This window comes from Dipodomys spectabilis, unplaced genomic scaffold (genome assembly GCF_019054845.1).
Source record: "Dipodomys spectabilis isolate Male_0828 unplaced genomic scaffold, ASM1905484v1 ptg000089l, whole genome shotgun sequence".
Lineage (NCBI taxonomy): Eukaryota > Metazoa > Chordata > Mammalia > Rodentia > Heteromyidae > Dipodomys > Dipodomys spectabilis.
This window is the reverse complement of record NW_024870766.1, coordinates 15,685,666-15,706,544: the sequence shown is the minus strand read 5'-3', so window position 1 is coordinate 15,706,544 and position 20,879 is coordinate 15,685,666. Positions and strand designations below refer to the sequence as shown.

The 20,879-nt window shown below is 37.9% G+C and overlaps 1 protein-coding gene across 2 annotated transcripts in view; it reads left to right on the top strand.

Moving 5' to 3' along the window:
• Nucleotides 1-20,879, top strand: part of Reln (reelin) — a 452,156-nt gene that overhangs the window by 381,966 nt on the left and 49,311 nt on the right. For both annotated transcript variants that reach the window (XM_042684785.1, XM_042684786.1), the window contains exons 42-46: nucleotides 6,598-6,818; nucleotides 7,466-7,613; nucleotides 9,806-10,064; nucleotides 10,919-11,168; nucleotides 15,943-16,111. In XM_042684785.1, the coding sequence (XP_042540719.1) occupies nucleotides 6,598-6,818; nucleotides 7,466-7,613; nucleotides 9,806-10,064; nucleotides 10,919-11,168; nucleotides 15,943-16,111 (1,047 nt within the window). The remainder of the gene's footprint in view (nucleotides 1-6,597; nucleotides 6,819-7,465; nucleotides 7,614-9,805; nucleotides 10,065-10,918; nucleotides 11,169-15,942; nucleotides 16,112-20,879) is intronic.

Below are 20,879 nucleotides of genomic sequence, written 5' to 3'. Positions count from 1 at the left end.
AGGAAAGAAGTTTCACCTTGAGTTTCCTTTTCAGTTCTTGCTGGAAGCAGATCAATACATACTTAAAACACAGGACACAACGCTGATATAATACTTACTTAGAGCTTGAAGATAGATTTCAGAGCATGTTGTGAACTGCACAGAGGAACATGCATTTTCCCACGGATCTTTAAGAGGTTTGAAAACAGTAGAAATATGGCTTTCCCTTAATTTTTGACTCTCCACTAATATGCTCAACCTTATAAGTGCAGTTAGAATTAAGTACATTTGAGCATCTATTTATGCCTCACGCAGGAGGAGAGCATATATGTCAAAAAAAAAGCCGCCAGCATAGTCCCTGGTCTTGTAAAAATTTTAAAAATGGTTAGTACTTTTCCCCCAGGCATTTCTACTTCCTCAGCCTCTCTCTGTAACATATTTGACTCCTCTGTTGAAAAGCTATTTGGAGATAAAGGACTTCAACTCTAATAGAAGTGAAAGGAAGAATATGATTTCAAAAAATAAAACTAATAACGTGAGGGTGGGAAAGGGAGGAAGTCAGCAAAGCTGCCTGCCTCCAAGCATCTGCCTTTTCTTTCAGAAGAAAGAATTCTTCATTCGGAGTGTTAAAAAGAAGAAAGTACTCGTGTCTCACTTTTAAGATAGGAACAGACTTCTATTCCTAATGTGATATTGAGCATAATTAGAAGGCTTAGGTCTTCAAGATAAGCTTGGTACTATTAGTATACCTAGCACTTTTCCTAAAGGGTGAAAGGGAAATGTCAAAAGCCTGCATTCTCTTTGAATATAATCCTCATCATCTTTCTACCATGTTCTTGATTTGATTGCCAAGGGCTTAAATATTTTCTGTTCTTGACTCTGTTACATACTAATCCTTGATATTATATGTGGTCATTATTCTAATAGAAAATTCAACTACTTTTTTTTAAAGATAAACATTACTGAGCAAAATGTCCTCAAGATTTTTTAGTGTGACACTGACTCCACTCAAAAAGTCTGAGTACCTTCCAAAGAGCAACAGTAGTTTAGGATCCTTTTTTCTCACATTTCATAGACCACAGCTCTCATCTCTGGGATCTCCATTCCAAATTTCCTGAAAGGAAAGTCTGAACCAGTGAGCTATAGCCAGAAATCCATGTTGTTCATCCAGAAACATAGCTTTCCAAGCACCATGTCCATGAGCAGGACGGCCAGTGGAAAAGGTGTAGGTATCAGATATATGCAATGCCATGGTTCAAATGTTCGTGAACCACCCTCCCACCCCCACCAAATTCCTATGTTGAGATCCTAACCTGTAAGGAGATGACATTAGCCAATGCGGACTTTGAGAAGGTGATTAGGTCATGAAGAGAGAACCCTACATAAATGGAAGTAATATCATTATGGAAGATACCACAGAAAATTGCCTGTGTCTTCCACCACGTGAGGATACAGCTAGAAAGTACTGTCTATAAGCCTCACCAGACATCAACTCTGGAGATGTCTGTATCAGGAACTTTCTAGCCTCCAGAACTGTAAACAATAAATTCCTGTTTAGAACCCACTTAATTTATATCATTTTATTATAGCAACCTAAAGAGATGATGCCACTAATGTCTATCATATTGCTGAGAAACCAAGCTTTCTCTTTAGAGGACTTTTAATGTCCTACTTAAGAAAACTAAAATAGAATAAAGACTGAATTTGATCAAAGTACATTGTATACATGTTTGGAGATATCACATTGGAGCCCCTTTGCCCAATTAATACACTCTAGTCCAAATTTTATGAAGAATTGTTAAATAACCTTAAAAGAGGTTTTAGAAAGCAAGCATTGGTGGCTCAGTCCTGTATCCTAACTTACTTGGGAAACTGAGAACAGGATGATTATAGCTCAAAGCCAGAACATGCAGACAAGTTTGAGAGGCCTCATTCCCCTAATCCATAGGCACAGCAGTGCATTATACACCTGTCATCCCAAGTTATGTTGAAGCTGAGATTGACAGGATCATAGTTCCAAGCTAGCTCTAACCGAAAAGTCTATTTTCCTCAGTGGAGAAAAGCTGGATGTTGTGGCATGTTTCTGCCATCCCAGAAACTATAGGAAGCCTAAAATAGGTGGATCAGGGTCTAGGCACTCATCAAGGCTGGAATGGAGACCCTATCACAAAAATAACCAGGAAAGCACAGACTAAAAGCATGGCTCAGTAGTAGAGCATGTGCCTAGCAAGCATAAGGACCTGAGTTTAAACCCCACTGTGAACAAAAAAAAAAGTAGGTTTTAGGTCATGATTTCAAGTTCTCATGTGGAAAGAAACCCATTGATAGGATATGAAGTAAATTCACTGTTAGAGACACCGGCCATACCAGTCCACACTGTGTCTAATGTCACGGAGACCATCTCTCTTAGCACGTAACACTTGTCCAGTATACCAGGCTCATACATAACACATAACAATATTATTTACAAATATGAGCAACAGAAATGCAGACATCTATATTTTCACCCGCTGGTTTAAAAAAATCTACTTACAAAACTCATTCCCAAAGAATTTGGACTGTCATGTTATTTGTATTCCATGTCATTTTTATTTCTATGGAAAGAAATTAAATGGGCTAAAGGGGTGTGACAACTCTCAGAATGGTCTAAACCTACTTTTCAAACTGCCTTCACCCCTTTCTGTGAAGAGAAGAATTTGCCATCATAGTCCTCCTTAGTCTTTGTAGTAAAAAAGAATTTGCCCTGTTCTTAAAACCCACACAGGCATGAATTGCTGGAAGGCAAAAGTTACATTTTCTCCAACTCAGTGAACCATTCCTTGGTTTGTACTCAACATGGTACATAATGATGGGAAGGGAAACTGTGAGCTGCTAAAAAGAGTTACAAAATCCATGTTTAATTTACCCTTTTCTAAGAATCGTTGTATATTAGTTTCACAAAAAATATTAAATATTCTTAGGTGCCAAATGGTCATTCTTTGTGCCTCCCACATACTGCTAATCTATATTTCAAATGTACATATTGAGTGTCCAACAAATTTTATTCACATCTTCTTTGTCTTTTTTAGTCTAGAGTCTTTTTCTCTTTAAAACTTCCTGGTTGCTTTTGCTTTATACAGTTTCATAATGAGTCAACTAAAAACCTTACTTAATGGAGGCAGAGTTGTGTGCTTGAAATTTTAAGTTTATGGTTAAAAACCAGATCCTTTGAGTACCATTGGCTTGGAAAAGCAGGTGCTGACATAGCCAAGGAGTGTGACAGTGAGAAATCTTCCAAGGAAGATTTCAGCAGAAGGAGCCACAGCAAAACCAGACCCTTCAGCCCATTTGTCACAGTGCTTGCAGTTTCTATGTCAAGGCAGTGAGCAATAATAAATATCCAACCAAGGGGGTTCATTTGTATTCAGAACATTTGAATAAATAAGTTCAAAAAAATCCACGTAGGCTTTTGTTCAAAGGAAAACTCTAGCCATTTCCCTCAGCTCAGCAGTCTGAAAAGTTCAAAAGGTAAGAAGTACTGCTTGCCAAAACTAAGCTCTGACAAGTATTTGAAAATAAAGTCAAATTATGAACTGGCATTTTGGGGGCAGCTTAGTACAGTTGGAATCCAGGTACTAAACAATGTTGGGCTAAACTTTTCTTTTTTGTCAGTGCTGTGGCTTGAACTCAGGGCCTGAGTGCTATCCCCGAGTCTCTTTGTGTTCAAGGCTAGCCACTTGAGCCACAGCACCACTTCCAGATTTTTCGAGTAGTTTATTGGAGATAAAAGTCTCGCAGACTTTTCTGCCTGGGCTGGCTTCAAACTGTGATCATCAGATCTCAGCCTCCTGAGTAGCTACAATTACAAGCTTGAGCCACCAGCACTCAGAGGGTTAAACTTTTATGTGAGAACATGATTCCATCTGTTCTACTAACTACTGAACTATAGAACTTACCACATTCCTTTCCTTCTCACCACCCAGTCCCAAGCCCACTATTTGACTTCTAATTTCTTTCTCAAATAAAAAAAATCTATTAAGAATATCCTTTCAGTGATAACTAGAGATTGGACACATTTATAGAACACAAAAATAAGTGCCCCTGTCATCTTTGTCTTCTGCTTGCTCTAAAGCAAATCCTTCTTTGAACTAAGCATCGTCCATGGTAATATACACTAAACTATTTCTGGACTAGTTTCCAAATATGCAGATTATTTCCAAGGAGGCAATTTGGCATCAGTAATATGATAAAAATGACTCATTTACTTATTTCTGACTTTTAAGCTAACAACTAATACCTAAAACTAAATCTGATTTTCTTAGTTAAAAACCTTACAGACTAGAGGCATGGCTTGAGTAATAAAGAGTGCCAGCCAAGTAAGCAAGTGGAGCAAGCTCAAAGCCCCAAGTTCAAGCTTTAGAACTTTCAGGTTTTTTTTTTAATTACTGGGCATTATCAGTGTGCAAAAGGTCATCCTGGGACCCTGCCAGGAAAGGAATCAGGCAGATTCCAGTAACTTGATCAGTGATGACTGTAATAGTGAAAATTCCATCAAAATATTGAAGAGGCAGTGAGATTTGTCATATATCATTAGAATAGCAATTCCTCTACCATTCTATCCAGAATTGAAAGCAGGTATTTTTAACTTCTTTCTTTATTGTTATAAAGGTGATATACAGAGGGGTTACAGTTACATAAGTCAGGTAAAGAGTACATTACTTTATGGACAAGGTCACCCCTTCCCTTGCTTTCTCCAGTTTTTCCCCTCCCATTCCCACCCATGAGTTGTATAATACATTTTCAACATAGTGTCCAGTGAGTACCATTGCTGCATTTGTTCACCCTTTGTCTCTCCATTTCTGAAAGCAGGTATTTAAACAAACTCTTTGTTCCACTGCTTCTGTTTCCCCTTCCCTCCTGCAAATCGGATAAACATATATACAAGACAAAGGGTACATAAATAAAAAACAGGGCTGGGAAAGTGGCTCAGTGGTAGAGCACTTGCCTTGCATGCCTGAGGCCCTGGGTTTGATTCCTCAGCACCACATGAGCAAAAAGAACAAAGCCGGAAGTGGCACTGTGGCTCAAGTGGTAGAGCACTAGCCTTGAGCTGAAGAGCTGAGGGACAGTGCCCAGGCCCAGAATTCAGGCCCCATGACCGGCCAAAACAAACAAACAAACAAAAAATAAAACCTCTTCCATTTCTTAGAGTTCATTATGATAAGCATCATATTGCTATTGAGCCCTTATGATCCAATTCAGTAGTGAAACCCACTAGACACTATGTTGGAAATGAACTATGCAGCTTTTGGGGGAAGAAAGTGGGGAGAGGAGAAATTGGGAGAGAATGAGGGAGAGAGTGACAGTGTTCAAAAGGAAATGATTCATTACCTGACTTATGTAACTGTAGCTCCTCTGTACATCACCTTTACAGTAAAATTTTGAAAAAAGATTTAGAGGAAACTACTCATATAAACTAGGTGTTGGAAATTGTGTGTGGGGGGGGGGGGGGACACTTGCCATTCTTTGAAAGAATGAAAAGAATCGGTGAAATGTTAGATGTAGTTTAGTTAAAAATTGTGTGTGAGGGGTAGTGGGGGCATCAGCCATTAGCTCTGTCCATTTTAGTAGTGAAACTCACCTTACAAGTATTGTTAGCAATGTTTTTGCCAAATAAAACCTTCAAATTTCTTTTTAAAAATGAATAAACCAATTCTTGTGCTGTCCTCCTACATTCCTAGCAGCTCTATTCACAACAGCCAAAAGGTGGGAACAGCCGGTATTCATCAATTGATAGGGATAAAGTTATAATTTCCATGTGAAGGAATATTAATCATACAAAGGGATAAAGTAATGGTACTTGGCTACAACATGAATAACCTTTGAAAACATAAATGCTGTGTGAATGAAGCTAGAAACAAAAGTCATGTGTTGTTTGGTTCCATTTATAGGCAATATCCAGAAAGGGTAAATCCATAGGGTCAGAAAGATTAATGGCTTCCATAGGAGAATAAACTGGGAATGATTGCTGAATGGGTGTGGAGTTTCCTTTTGTAGATTGTAGGAGTGGGGAAATCTTCACTAAGGAGGTCAGTATTGAATGGGGAAGTCCGTATTGAAGAGAGTAGAAGATTAGGTGGAACTTTCACACACTGATTGAGTTAGGAAGGGTATACAGGAAGCAGAAACCTTGTCAGAAAAGACCTGGAGACTGAAGAATGGAGATTTCTCCATAAGATGGTAAATCACATTTTTTCTATTTCATTTGCTTTGTGCATACATCTGCATGCAGCTGTTCTGGGACTTAGTGCCTGTAAACTGTCCCTGTGCTTTTTTTTTTTTGCTCAGGCTAGTACTCTACCACTTGAACAACAGCTTTACATCCAGCATTTTTTTCCAGTACTTTATTAGAGATAAGAATCTCATGGACTTTCCTGCCCAGACTAGCTTCAAACTGAGACCCTAAGATCTTAGCCTCCTGAATAGTTAGGATTACGGGCATGAACCACTGGCACCAGGCAATGGTTTCTACTTCTTGAGTATGATGAATGGTAACTGCCCATCCTTCAACAAGATATACTTACTAAAAGTCTACTGTTCCGTTGATACGTTTTTTTAAAGACTTTACTTCTTTTGCAGCTCCGTGCGTTTCAGATGGTACCAGGGCTTTTACCCTACTGGCTCTCAGCCAGTCACATGGGCCATTGATAATGTCTACATTGGTCCCCAATGTGAAGAGATGTGTAACGGACATGGGAGCTGCATCAATGGCACCAAGTGTATATGTGACCCTGGCTACTCAGGTCCAACCTGTAAAATAAGCACCAAAAATCCTGATTTCCTTAAAGATGATTTCGAAGGTAATGTTTTCTCATAAATGATTTGTAGTTTTGTGAAAGAATGTATACGTAGGTACAATTTATGATAGGGAATTGATCAGTAACATTTACTCTAAGATTTCATTATTTTCTTGCAATAGTAAGCACTCAAGAGTTCATTTAGTCCTAAGTTTTTGTAAAGTTCCATTGAGTACAGTTCCATTGGTGTTTGATCATCAATATTTATCACTTTAGAGTTGGTATATTTAGAATATACTTACCACATATTTTTAAAAACAATACAATTTAGCCAAGCATAGTGGATTATTGCTGGAATTCCAGCTACCTTGGAGGCAAAGATCAGGAAGATTACAGTCCAAGGACAGCCAAGGGGAGAGAAAAAGCTCATGAGACTCCATCTTAACCAATAAAAAGCTGGATATGGTAGTACCTACTATACCAGGTATGAAGGAAGCATAAACAGGAGGGTTGTAGTCCAGTGCAGCAAAATTGAAAGATTCTGTATAAAAGGGGGGAGGGCTGAAGGTGTGGCCCAAGTGGTGGAGTGTCTGCCTAACAAGTGTAAGGCCCTGAATTCAAGCCCCTATCACCAATTTTTTTAAATAATTTTAATATGACTCTGCTTGGTGCTTGAGGTCATAGATAAACCACATTTTCCACTTTTTCAGGTCAACTAGAATCTGATAGATTCTTATTAATGAGTGGTGGAAAGCCGTCTAGGAAATGTGGAATCCTTTCCAGCGGAAACAACCTCTTTTTCAATGAAGATGGCTTACGCATGTTGATGACACGAGACCTGGATTTATCACATGCTAGGTAATTGTCATCAAGCATATTGTAATGCACAGTAATTGACATAATCAAATCAGGAAGAAAATCCAGGCGATCTCAAGGACAAGGCCTTGACACAGACACTTGGCATATCTGATCAAAGCTCTAATAAGACACCATTCACATATCCAATCTAAAGCTGAAAGATTTGTTCAATAGCTGCATCAGAATCACATCTGTTATTTCATGAATTTGAGATTGGGAAATAACAATGTTGAATTTACTTTAACTTCAGAAAATTACATTTCATCTTCTTTATTTGCATTCTCCACAGTACCCTTCACTACCTGACCACTTGAGCCATGTAGAAATTATGCACATTATTATACTATGTTTAGCAAAAAAAAATCTATTCAGTTGAAATATAGTATATCCTGAAGTCACTGGTGATTAATTTTATCTCCATTAGCAATTTTAGGTAAGAACATTTACAGCAAAGCCTTATTCTTTATAAGCTTCTTTCCACAGTCTCACATGCATTCTAACAAGGCATTTTCTAAATTGACCACAGTCACTCAGAGACAAACATTTCAACTGGCTCAGTGGATTATGTCCTGTCAAGATGTGTATTCCTTGATCATCTGATGAGCCAAAAACAACAAGCAAAATAAAAAAGGCAGTTAACATGTATAAAATGCAACCCTGACCTATTTTTGTCAGTGAACAAAGAACCATGTTTTCATTTCTGAAGTATTATAAGAGTATCTTAAAATACATCTTAACATATTTATTCTTTTTTCATAAATTTTCATATAGGCTTTATCAGAATTCATAGAAAATGCATTCCTATCTATAAGTCTATAGTTATAGAAAACAAAATTTTATTCATTTTCATTACATTTCATGCAGGCACACGCACATACACAACCGATTCTTCTATTTTTATTTCAGATTTTTCCCTAGCAGCTGATTTCTTTAATTTAGAAGCTACTAAATTTTTCCAAATAAGCAGTATTGATACGATTTTTCTTAACCACCAGTAGTTTATTAGCTATATTTTCACTAAATTAATAGAAACACTTCCCCAATACAAATTTTCCTAAAAGTTTTCTGTAAGTGATGAGTGCTCTTAGAAATACTAGCGTTGCTAGGCATTAACCATACATCTTTTCATTAATCCAATGTTAAAAAGCTCCATTAAGCAACTCGTCTCAGTTGCTTGCTGTGTAGGATTTGCATATATTGACCTGAAAAATGTTCCATGTAAGCCCCAGTTTCTCAGGATCCTGAGACAGGGGGCGGGGAGATCATGAGGAGGTAATGATTTTATGTATGGTACCGAAAACATTTATTACAACATTTTATTTCCAGTGTTTGGAAATAGTGAGGATGTGTCTTTGGTTCCACATGAAATTTATTCTTCATTACCAGTTAGGATAGTGGCCAGATCAGGAACCAGCAGCTTGTCTGCCAAAGATAACATGTGAGCTAGTTTTTGTTGGCACCCAGCTGCTTGCTGCTGCTCTGTCCGCCTCCCTGCCAGCAAGGAAAGCTGCCACTGGTTGGCCGCCCCAGTTCTCAGTGGCCAGTATCATCCTTCCTCAGACCCAGCAACAGTCAGAGGCTGGCACAGCCCCCCATTAAGAACCCACTCTCATGCTTTCCTGCCCTGGCACAAAGAAAAGAAAAGAGGCCCGGGCCTAACATACCTTGTCCAAAAGCTGCTAGCCTTTTGCAGAGAGGTACTGTAACTACCGATTTTGAATGTGTCTCTCAAAACTAATTCCTGCTAAACCTACCAATGGTTGGTTTTCCAATAATGTGGCATGATCCACATTAATTACATTTTTCTAGATTCAAACACTAAGGACTTGGATCTAGTTTATCTTTAATAAGTGGCAATTCATCCTCCCAAATTTGAAGAGCCTTAGAATCCCCCCATCATCTTACAACATAGCCCGGGGGTGCAGTGAGTTCTGACATCCCTCACGCTCTCCTCTGAGGCAAGATTTGAAGTACAGATACGGGCACAGAATTGCTACCTTTCACACTTCACATTTAATTAACTTATTTCCCATTAAAAAGGAAAAATCAGGCTTTGAAGTGATTGTTTTAGACATTCATGAAATCATCATATTAATTAAAGCCATCCATTCCCCATATCACCCTGGGTGTTTGTTGGTTGTTAACAATGTGGATGTCTCATTGTAGTCTACAGTAAAGTCTATGAATGTTAGATTTGTGCAGTTCTTCATGAGACTGGGATGTGGTAAAGGTGTTCCGGACCCCAGAAGCCAGCCTGTGCTTCTGCAATTCTCTCTCAATGGTGGTCTCTCCTGGAATCTACTTCAAGAGTTCCTTTTCAGCAACTCCAGCAACGTGGGCAGATACATTGCCCTGGAGATACCTCTGAAAGCCCGGTCTGGTTCTACTCGCCTCCGCTGGTGGCAGCCATCTGAAAATGGACATTTCTACAGCCCTTGGGTTATTGATCAGGTCAGTCCCTTCAGGATTAACTATTCCACTCTTGACATTTAAGCTAGCTGTAGCTTTAGGAAGCATTTAGTTCAACCATCTTGCTCAGTAGGGAAAGTCCTAGACAGACAGTTGAGTGACTTGCCCAAGGGCACACAGCTAGATTAGCTATGGTTTTTAGTTTCCTTTCTCTTTCTATTCTCTCAATTGCCTAGGCCTATAAAAATAAATGATACGACAGAAGGCATAGGTCCTGCTCAGAGAAGGTGCTGCCATATGGCTAGAGGGATTTTATCAAGCGTAATACAAGGTTATAATTCTCTACAAAGGAAAACATGCAAATGAGCGTTAATGTGCCACATACATTCAATTTCAAATCTTTCTTCCTAGCCTTTGAAGAAAAAAATAAATCTCCCCAACATCTTGATGGGCTATTCTGAAGGATCTTCATACATAATACCATGGGTGACAAACAGTAGAGCTCATGCAAAGAACTGGAGCTGCAATGCCTCAGGGCTGGACTGTCCTTAAATAGAAATTTTACATGGAAAATAATCCCATGTAAAGCCAAATTTTGCTTTCCCAGCTTAGAGACATGTAGTTTCCAAAGGCACAATTTGGCCCATGAAAGCTGTGAATGGTTTTGTCAATCCTTTGATTTGTTTTCTGTAGCCTCCTGCCAGATGGGCATCAGACCACATAAACAAGAGCCTTCTGAAAGGACCCCTCGCATTATGCTGTCTGTACAGTGCCAGTTCTGAGCAGGCTGGCAGATAAAAACAAACAAACAACAAAAAAGGACTAAACTTTCCTGTACCTTAAAATCAAATTAAGAATGGGGGCTTTTTAAAATTATCATTATTACTATGTTTCAGATTCTCATTGGAGGAAATATTTCTGACAATACAGTCTTGGAAGATGATTTCACAACTTTGGATAGTAAGAAATGGCTGCTTCACCCAGGAGGCACCAAGATGCCTGTGTGTGGCTCCACTGGTGATGCTCTGGTCTTCATTGAGAAGGCTAGCACTCGTTATGTGGTCACCACAGACATTGCTGTGAACGAGGACTCCTTCCTCCAGATAGACTTTGCTGCCTCCTGCTCAGTCACTGACTCTTGCTATGGTAGGTATTCCATTTCCAGACAGAAGGACGGCAATGGGTAGCAGTGTCTGGGGCTGCTTCTGTCGTAGGACTGTTCAGAATCTCTGATACGTCCTTAAGCAATACAAAATTGTATTTTGAAGTCTTGAAATATCCTTGAAAATATTGTGCATAATTGAGCATATTTCTTAGGACATTGTACCAAAATTGAGATTAAGATATTTATTTTTAATTAATTTACTTATCTAGGCAGTATTAGAGTTTGAATTCTGAGGCTTTAAATTTGCTGGGTAGACCCTTTATTACCTGGCCCACACTACACTACTACCTACACAACCTTTTTGCTCTCTCAACTTGCGTTTAGATTGGATGTCACTTTTTCTGCAGAACAATCTGAATTATAATCCTCCTATTTATGCTTCTTGCTGTACTGGGATGACAAATGTATACCCCACTCACATCCAGCTTTTTCTGTTGAGATAGAGTCTCAAGAACTTTTTCTTTAGGCCCATCTAAAGCTTAGAGCTTCTCAATCCCAGCCCCCTGACTTGCTAAGTTTACAAGCATATGATACCTCATATAGCTTAGAAAATTATTTTTGAAATCATTAGAATGTAAACTTATTTTTTTTATTTTGAAAATACTGTACAGAGGGGTTACAATTACATGAGCAAGGTAATGAGTACATTTCTTATCAAGCATTGTTGCTGCCTCCTTTTTTTCCCTTTCCCATCCCTTCCCATCTCCCAACCACCCCCCATCCCTCCAGTCCCCCCAACCCCTCCTGCACCAAAGTTCTAAAGTTCATTTTTCAGCATAACATCTTGTACATCTCATTGTTGCAATGAGTCCATCTGTATCACTATTTAAACAATTTGTTTTTTCCCTTCCCCTCCCCAAATAATACCAGCATCAAATTCAGTGAAAACAGGAGTTATACCGTGGGAGAGGAACATACAAAGCAACAAAGAAATCATCTTATATATATGTTAAAAAAAATCAGAAGAAAAACCATTTGAGTCCTTATCTTGGGATTCATTTTGCCTAACATCAACTTATCTGACCGTTTCTGCTTGTCTCAGACATATACCAGTTATTGAAAATAAGGGAAACCATGGAACCTATGTTTCTTTGAGCCTGGCTTACTTCACTTAATATAATTTTTTTCAAGTCTTTGTATTTCCTAACATATGGGGTAATGTCATTCTTTCTGATGGAGGCATAGAATTCCATTGTGTATATGTACCACATTTTCTTGATCCATTCATCTACAGAGGGGCATCTGGGTTGGTTCCATATCTTAGTTATGGTAAATAATGCTGCAATAAACATAGTTATGCTGGTAGCTTTAGTATGGTCTTGTTTGTGATCATTTGGGTGAATGCCCAAAAGTGGGATTGCTGGGTCATAGGGGAGCTCTATGTGGAGTCTTCTGAGGAACCTCCAACTACTTTCCAAAGTTGTTGAACAATTTTACACTCCCACCAACAATGCAGTAAGGTTCCCTTCTGTCCACATCCCCTCCAGCATCTGTTGTTATTAGAGTTCTTGATTATAGTCATTCTAACTGGGGTGAGGTGGTATCTCAATGTTGTTTTGATTTGCATTTCTTTTATGGCTAGAGAGGTTGAGCATTTCTTCATTTGTCTATTGGCCATCCTTCTTTCCTCTTCAGAGAAGTTTCTCTTTAAGTCTTTAGCCCACTTATTTATTCGGGCAGTTGTTTCTTTGAGGATTTGTTCTTGGGGGATTTAATTTTTTGAGTTTCAGGTATATTTTAGATATGAAACCCTTGTCCATTATATGGCTAGTGAAGATGTTCTCCCAATCCATGGGCTTTCTATTATCTTGCTAGCTATGTCCTTTGCTGTGCAATTGCCCTGCAATTTCATATAATCCCATTTGTCCAATCTTTCTTTGATTTGTTGTGTTTCTGGGTCTCTATTAAGAAAATTTCAACCTGTACCAAGGAGACCTGGGGTTTTTCCTATTCCTTCCTGTAATGTTTTCAGGGTATCTGCTTTGACTCTGAGGTCTTTGGTCCCTTTGGAGTTGATTCTGGTGCAGGGTGATATATAAGGATCTAGCTTCAGTTTTCTACTAGTGATTAACCAATTTTGCCAGCACCATTCATTGAAGAGGCTGTCTTTCTTCCATTCTATTTTTTTAGCTCCCTTATTGAAGATTAGGTGGCTGTAGGTTTGTGGGTTCATTTCTGGGTTTTCAATTCTATTCCATTGGTCCTGAGGTCTATTCTTATGCCAGTACCAAGCTGTTTTGATTACTATGGCTTTGTAGTAAAGTTTGAAATTTGGTATTGATGTTCCTCCAGCACTGTTCTTTCTGTTAAGGATCATTTTTGCTCTTCGGGTCTTTTATTCTTCCATATGAATTGTTGGATTGCTTCTTCTATTTCCTTGAAGAATGAGGTTGGAATATTGATAGGTATTGCATTGAATTTGTAGATAACCTTGGGAAATATTGCCATTTTCACGATATTCATCCTTCCAATTCCAGGAGCATGGGAAGTTTTTCCACTTTCTAAGTTCTGTTTTGATTTCCTTTTTAGTTTTTTAAAGTTTTCATCATAGAGGTCCTTCACTTCTTTGGTTAATTCCTAGGTATTTTATTTTTTGTGGGGCTATTATGAATGAAGTTGCTTTCAGCCACACTTTTCTCATTGTTGGCATACAGAAAAGCCATTGATTTTGGGGGGTTAATTTTATACCCTGCTACTTTGCCAAAGTTTTGAATCAGCTTGAGTAATTTGTGAGTGGGGTCCATGGGATTCTTTAAAAACAAGATCATGTCATCTGCAAAGAGAGAGTTTTATTTCATCTTTCCCTATTTGGATCCCTTTATGTTTGCATCTTGTCTTATTGCTGTAGGTAGGCATTCTAATACTAAATTGAAGAGTAGTGGAGAGAGTGGACATCCTTGTCTCATTTCTGAGTTTAGAGGAAATGGCTTTAGTTTTTCACCATTAAATATAATGCTGGCTGTAGGTTTGTCATATACAGCCTTTATTGTATTGAGGAATGTTCCCTGAATTCCTAGTTTTTTCAGAGCCTTCATCATAAAGGGGTGTTGGATCTTGTCAAATGCTTTTTCTGCATCTATTGAGATAACCATGTGGTTCTTAACCTTGCTCTTGTGGATGTGATGAATTATATTAATTGATTTACGTATATTGAACCAGCTTTGCATCCCTGGAATGAATCCTGTTTGATCATGGTGTGTGATTTTTTGGATTAATTGTTGAAGTCGATTGGCCAAAATTTTGTTGAGAAGTTTTGCATCGATGTTCATCAAAGAGATGGGCCTATAGTTCTCTTTCTTTAATGAGTCCATACCTACTTTTGGGATGAGGTTTATGATGGCTTTATAGAAAGAGTTCGGTAGTGAACTTTCTCTTTCAATTTCATTGAAGAGTTGGAGGAGTATTGGTATGAGCTCTGCTTTAAAGGCCTTGCAGAATTCTGCTGTAAATCCATCTGGTCCTGGGCTTTTTTTAGATGGGAGGTCTCTTATTGCTGTTTTTATTTCATGCTTGATATGGGTCTCTTAAGTTGGTTTAACTCATATTGGTTTAGGTTAGGCATGTGGATATTTGCTAAGAAAAGGTCTATTTCTTCCAGGTTCTCAAACTTATTAGCATAAAGGTTTGAGAAGTATTCCCTTATAATGTTCTGAATTTTGGTTGTTTCTGTAGTGATGTTTCCATTCTCATCTCTGAGTTTGTTTATTTGGGTGTGTTCTCTTCTTTTTCTAAGATTTGCTAAGGGCCTGTCAATTTTGTTAATTTTTTTGAAGAACCAACTCTTTGTTTGTTGATTCTTTCTGTGTTTTTTTTAGATTCTAATTTGTTGAATATAAACTTATTTTTAAAACATATACACATGAAAATTTCTTTTATAAATAAGTAATAGCTTATATAATAATTTTGAGAGGGCTGTTCAGTTTTGTAAGTACTTAAATATAATTGATCATTAATATCTATAATTAAGGAAGTGGTGCTGTGGCTTAAGTGGTAGAGCACTTGCCTTGAGCTGAAGAGCTCAGGGACAGTACCCATGCCCAGAGTTCAAGCCCCATGACTGACATTAAAAAAAAAAAGATATATAATTGACCAAGCACTAATGGCTCACACCTGTAATCCTAGCTACTCAGGAAGCTAAGTTCTGAGGATCAAAGTTCAAAGCTCACCCAGTCAGGACAGTCTATGAGACTCTTATCTCCAATTAAGCACCAAAAGAGTGGAGCTATGGTTCAAGTGGTAGAGCACCAGCTTTGAGCAAAACAGCTAAGGGACAGCATCCAGGCCCTAAGTTTAAGACTCAGGACTGGCGACACACACAAAATACTAAATTATATAGTTGATATAATCCCTGTGTGTGTTAATCATTCCAATACATCTGTAATTATTATGTTTGAGTATACAGCACTTAAAATATTTTAATGTATTTCATTATTATATATAAAATGTGTACCTATTCACGTTAAAAAATATGAAGTGATTATTCTAAAAGGTTTTTATTTTAACAAGTGACTCAGGAAAAGTTACTTTATGTTTCACTTGATCATATCTCCTTAAAAGTGTTTCAATATGGAAATCAAAAATCAGTAAATAACAATTTACAGCTGGAAAAGCAAAGTAGGAATCATTAATATAGGAAAAAAACAAATTGACATAAAAAATTAAAATATACAGAAATACAATAAGTAACTCTGATTCCTGGTTCTGCAGACATGTGGTTACTGTATTATATTCACAATATACTGCTTCCTGTTGCAGCTATTGAATTGGAATACTCAGTGGATCTCGGACTGTCATGGCACTCGTTGGTAAGGGACTGTCTTCCCACCAATGTTGAATGCAGTCGCTACCACCTCCAGCGGATCCTGGTATCAGATACATTCAACAAGTGGACCAGAATTACTCTGCCTCTCCCTCCTTATACAAGGTAGGAAGTCTTCACATGCAGTCAACCCAAATTGATTGAATTTGATCAAGGTTTTTTACAGCAAGCTTAAAAGAGATATGTGAGATTGTTAATTATTCATGACATTTCCATGTACGAATTATTAAAGCTATTTTAATAAAAGTGGAGGCCAGATTCTTTGATGACATTGTTCATTGTTTTCAAAAATGCAGTATTTTTATGACTTTTAATGCTATATATACATACATACACATACTATATATATATACACACCATATATATGGTAAATGTGTATGTATATTTAGCTTCTCCAAGTTAATTTAGAGATCCAAGAACAAGTCATTTAATACAAGTCCATTAGATATAGAATAAATTTAAATAGAGACTATTTTTGCTGCGAACTTAGTAGTGAGTGATTTCATATAACAGGATATAGCAAATAAATGTGTTAACATTAGCATATGCCCTTGAAATTTCATTTTGAACAGTATCTTAAGAATTAAGATACTGGGACACTCTGTTGTGTGGAAAAGCTATTGAACCACTTTATGTTAAGGAAAAAAGTTGCCTGTTGCCTGGTAAATGCTGGTTTTAAAGTTGAATCTAAGCCAGGTACCAATGGCTCAGGCCTGTAATCCTAGCTATTTGGGAGGCTGAGATCTGAGGATCACAGTTCAAAGCCAACCCAGACAAGAAAGTCCATGGGGCTCTAATCTCCACTTACATTCATTCTCCCTCCCTCCTTCCATTCCTCCCTCCATCGCCCCCTCTCTCTCTCTCTTTCTCTCTCTCTTCCCCTAAAAGTGGCTCAAGTGGTAGAATACTAGCCCTTAGAAAAAAAAAGCTCAGGGATACCATCTTGATCAAAAGCCAGGACCAGTACAAAAAAAGAAGAAGAAGAAGAAGTTGAATCTAAATGATCTGTGCACTCAGATTCCTATTTGAGTGAAGGATTACTTTAATTAATAGAATAGTGTTATATAACTTTTACTATCTAAAGCAGGTATAATCATAAGAAAGCGTTAAACTCTTGATAGAAACTCCTCTTTCTTCCAAGAAAACAATGATCAGTTGCTGCCATTAACAGAGAAGCAAAGCAACCCACACAGCGTGTAAACAAGAGTTAGAGTTTGGGCTCATTGTCCTGTCACTCCCTACAAATGAAGGACGAGTAAATCTTCCTAGTAAATGACCATAAAATCCAACCATTCATCTAGGACATAACTTTTCTTAGGATTATCATAAATGGGATAGTTCCAGTTACTAACAGCCAAGGGCTGTTTTACAATTGCTGGCTCAGAGGTATGAGACTATATTAACTGTCAGCAGAGTTGCCAAGTTTAAATGAAATACGTGAGATTTTGTTGCTCGTTAACAGTATTGCTGTACATGAATTATTAAGGTGATCTTAATAAGTAAAATAGAAAAAAATCCATTAAGACAGCAGTCTTTTAAGTCTTTATGAATTCTATGAATTATTACCCAGCTACTTGGCAACATTTTGCAAATAAGCAACATTCTAAGATTTACTCCGGCTACTCATTATACCCTTGAGTCTTTTACTCAAGAAAAGTAATTATTCTGCATATTTTAATCTATCTTTTAATTGTTTCTTGCACTACCCACAAGGATTTCAACACTTCCACAAGATATTTGAAAAATCTGATGAGCATCTCTCTCCTCCTATTATCATATTGAAAAATCTACACTTTGTTTTCTATTTTCTCAAGGCTCATGTTACACAATGTCTTATTGGTGACAGTGTCTCATAACAAAGTGCTCTGGGTAATTCAGAAAGAAATGTGAATGAAATGTGAATGAATGGAGCTCAAGACTGACCTGCTTCTCATGCTCAGCCATATGCTAAAGGTCATTGGAGCAACATTCCAGTCTCAGAGCACTTTGTCTCAAACACAAATTGACATATCCATCCTATGTCTACTTTTAATCTAGTTAATTGTTAAACATGGTATTTTCTTGTTCTAAGTTATACTTACTAGGTCTGGGGATGTAGCTCATTAGTAGAACACTTATCTAATAACACACAAGCCCTTTTGTTCTATCCTCAACTTCAGAAAAAAAGAAGTTAAACTCAGTGTCTGGAAAGATTATTAACATTTATGTAATCTGTCAAGCCAGAATTGAAGATTCCAGTTTCCAGTTCTTTGCTGTAAACAAACAAGACACTGAGATGACTTAAAGGTGTGTGCTAACACCGGGTGCCAGTGGATCACGTCTATAATCCTAAGGCTGAGATATGAGTATTGCAGTTCATAGCCAACCCTGGCAAGATGAGTTAAACCAACTTAACAGGCCCATATCAAGCATTGAAATAGAAACAGCAATGAGACCTCCCATCTAAGAAAAGCCCAGGACCAGATGGATTTACAGCGGAATTCTACAAGGTCCAGTTAACTAGGAGAAAAGCTAGAAGTAGAACTATGGCTCATTTGGTAGAATGCTAGACTTAAGCAAAGAAGCTTAGGCACAGGGCCCAGACATGCATTCGAGCCCCAGGACCAGAAGAAAAATAAAAAATAAAATAAATAAGAATGTGTGCTATGGAGTTAGGATTAACCTAGTGACAACTGCAGCATTGTCTACTCACTGACCATATGATGACACAAGGGTAATGAGTATGAGCAAGTTGTTTATTTACAAATAAGCATCAGAGCATTCGCCATCTAAAAAGGCTAACCTGGCAATAACAATTACTCATTTAGTCAATCATTTAAAATATTTTTGAATTGTTGAATTATGCTCAGGTCTTATTGGAAGCTGAATTTTTCCCTGTCTCAAAAAGCTTCTGATTATGTGGAAAGATTGGATATTATTAAGAGCTTCGACTTGGTCAAGAAGCCTAAAGAACTATTTCTTTGGGAGCGGGTAACAAAAGATAGGAAGATAAAAAAGAATTAACTAAATAAGGAGTAAGAATATTTCAGGTACCAGTGGTTCATGCCGGTAAGCCTAGCTACTCAGGAGGCTCAGATCTGAGGATCACTGTTCAAAAGCCAGCCCTGGCAGGAAAGTCCGTGAAACTCTTATCTCCAAATAACCATCAGAAAACCAGAAGTGGTGCTATGGCTCAAAGTGGGAGAGCACTAGCATTGAGTGAAAAGCTTTGGGATAGCTCAGGCCCTGAGTTCAAGCCCCACAACTGGCCTCTACAAAAAAAGAATATTCAGGCAAGATATTGGCCGGTAGGGAAATGGGTATAGTTGAGATACTGAACATATGGATCAGATGCACAGAGAGAAGGAGCAGCATGAAGTGTGAGGTGGTGTCAGACCATGAGAAGTAAGTTATACTAAAGTAATGTTTTGGAGATTTATTCCAGGAACACTAAAAAGCCTGTTAGAGCCTTCCTGTCCCAGAATAAGGAGACATGATCATATCTGCATAGAAAAGAATATTCTAAGTAGAAAATAAATTAGAATAAGAGTAACAAGACGCCTGAATGGGCAGAAACTATGATATTCTAGACTGAAGTGCCAGCAGTGCATAGGAAGAGAAGTGGAGAAATTCAATTGACTGAGCTTTGGTGATGAAGCGGATATGAAGGCTGAGGGAACAGTGTTGAAGATGACTCCCCAGTCTCTTGAGCTGTAGAATAGATGTTGGTGCCTTTCACAGGGAAGAGAAAGCTGAACCTAAACACAAGATACGCCACACTCTGCCTTGACATGTTAAAAACTCAAGCAATCTGGGGTACACATATGTATCTACTTCACACCTAGTAACTCTGAGCCCATAGTCATGTGACACAGTCTTAACTTCTTGCTCTGGAAAAGGTTAAAACATGTTGGAAGAAAATAAAATGTATACTTGAGAAGCAACTTTAAGATTATTCACAATGTTTTATCATTTAAAGCTTCACTGAAGAAGAGTCTAGAAATTTTATAGATGTTGAGATAGAGTTAGAGAGGGTTTTGTAGAAGAAATGAGCCCTGGCCTGGAAAGGTAGGTAGGTGGATAAAGGAAAGAGCATGCTAATAGGGAAGTAAATGAACCAGGACACAAACCTGGGAGAAACATATGTTTTGCTTGTTAAAACAGAAGGCACATATCTAAAAGCTGTGGGAAGTTGCTGGTCAGGAGAATTGGGTTAACTTGTAGCAAGCATTGAAGCAAGAAAGGCCAGTTTAGATTTGTAGAAAAAAAGTGAACTGTGGTCTGTTTTAATCTGGAAATATTCTTCAAAAAAATAATGATGATGATGAGAAGAACAGAAAGACTCAAGCAAAGATGGTGAAGTTGTTTTAAAAATGACCTATAGAAAAAAATGACCTATAGAGAAACAAGAAGGGTCTGGGCTACAGTTAACAATAACATGGAGGTGATGAGATGTTCATTACAGGTAATTTCACAAAAAGAATTGGTAAAACTTAGAAACTAACTTTGCTGTTATGAACATACAGAGACAACATTCAAGTTTGAAGCCTGGCACATTAGTGAGAAGGGGACAATATAGCAAGTTTAATCAAATGATGCCTAATTAAACATCATGGCTAGTAGTGCATATGGAAATAGCCATTTGATGGAGATAAGAAAATTGAAGCCCAAGAAATGCTGAATTTTGGAAGCATGAGCACAGGAGTGATCGATTATGCTATAAAAATTACATCCACATGTCAGCCATTGATGGCTCATACTTGTAGTCCTTGCCACTCAGGAGACTGAGATCTGAGGATCATAGTGCAAAATCAGTCTGGGCAGGAAACTCTATGAGACTCTTAATCTCCAATTAATCACCAAAAAGCCAGAAGTGGAGCTGTGGCTCAAATGA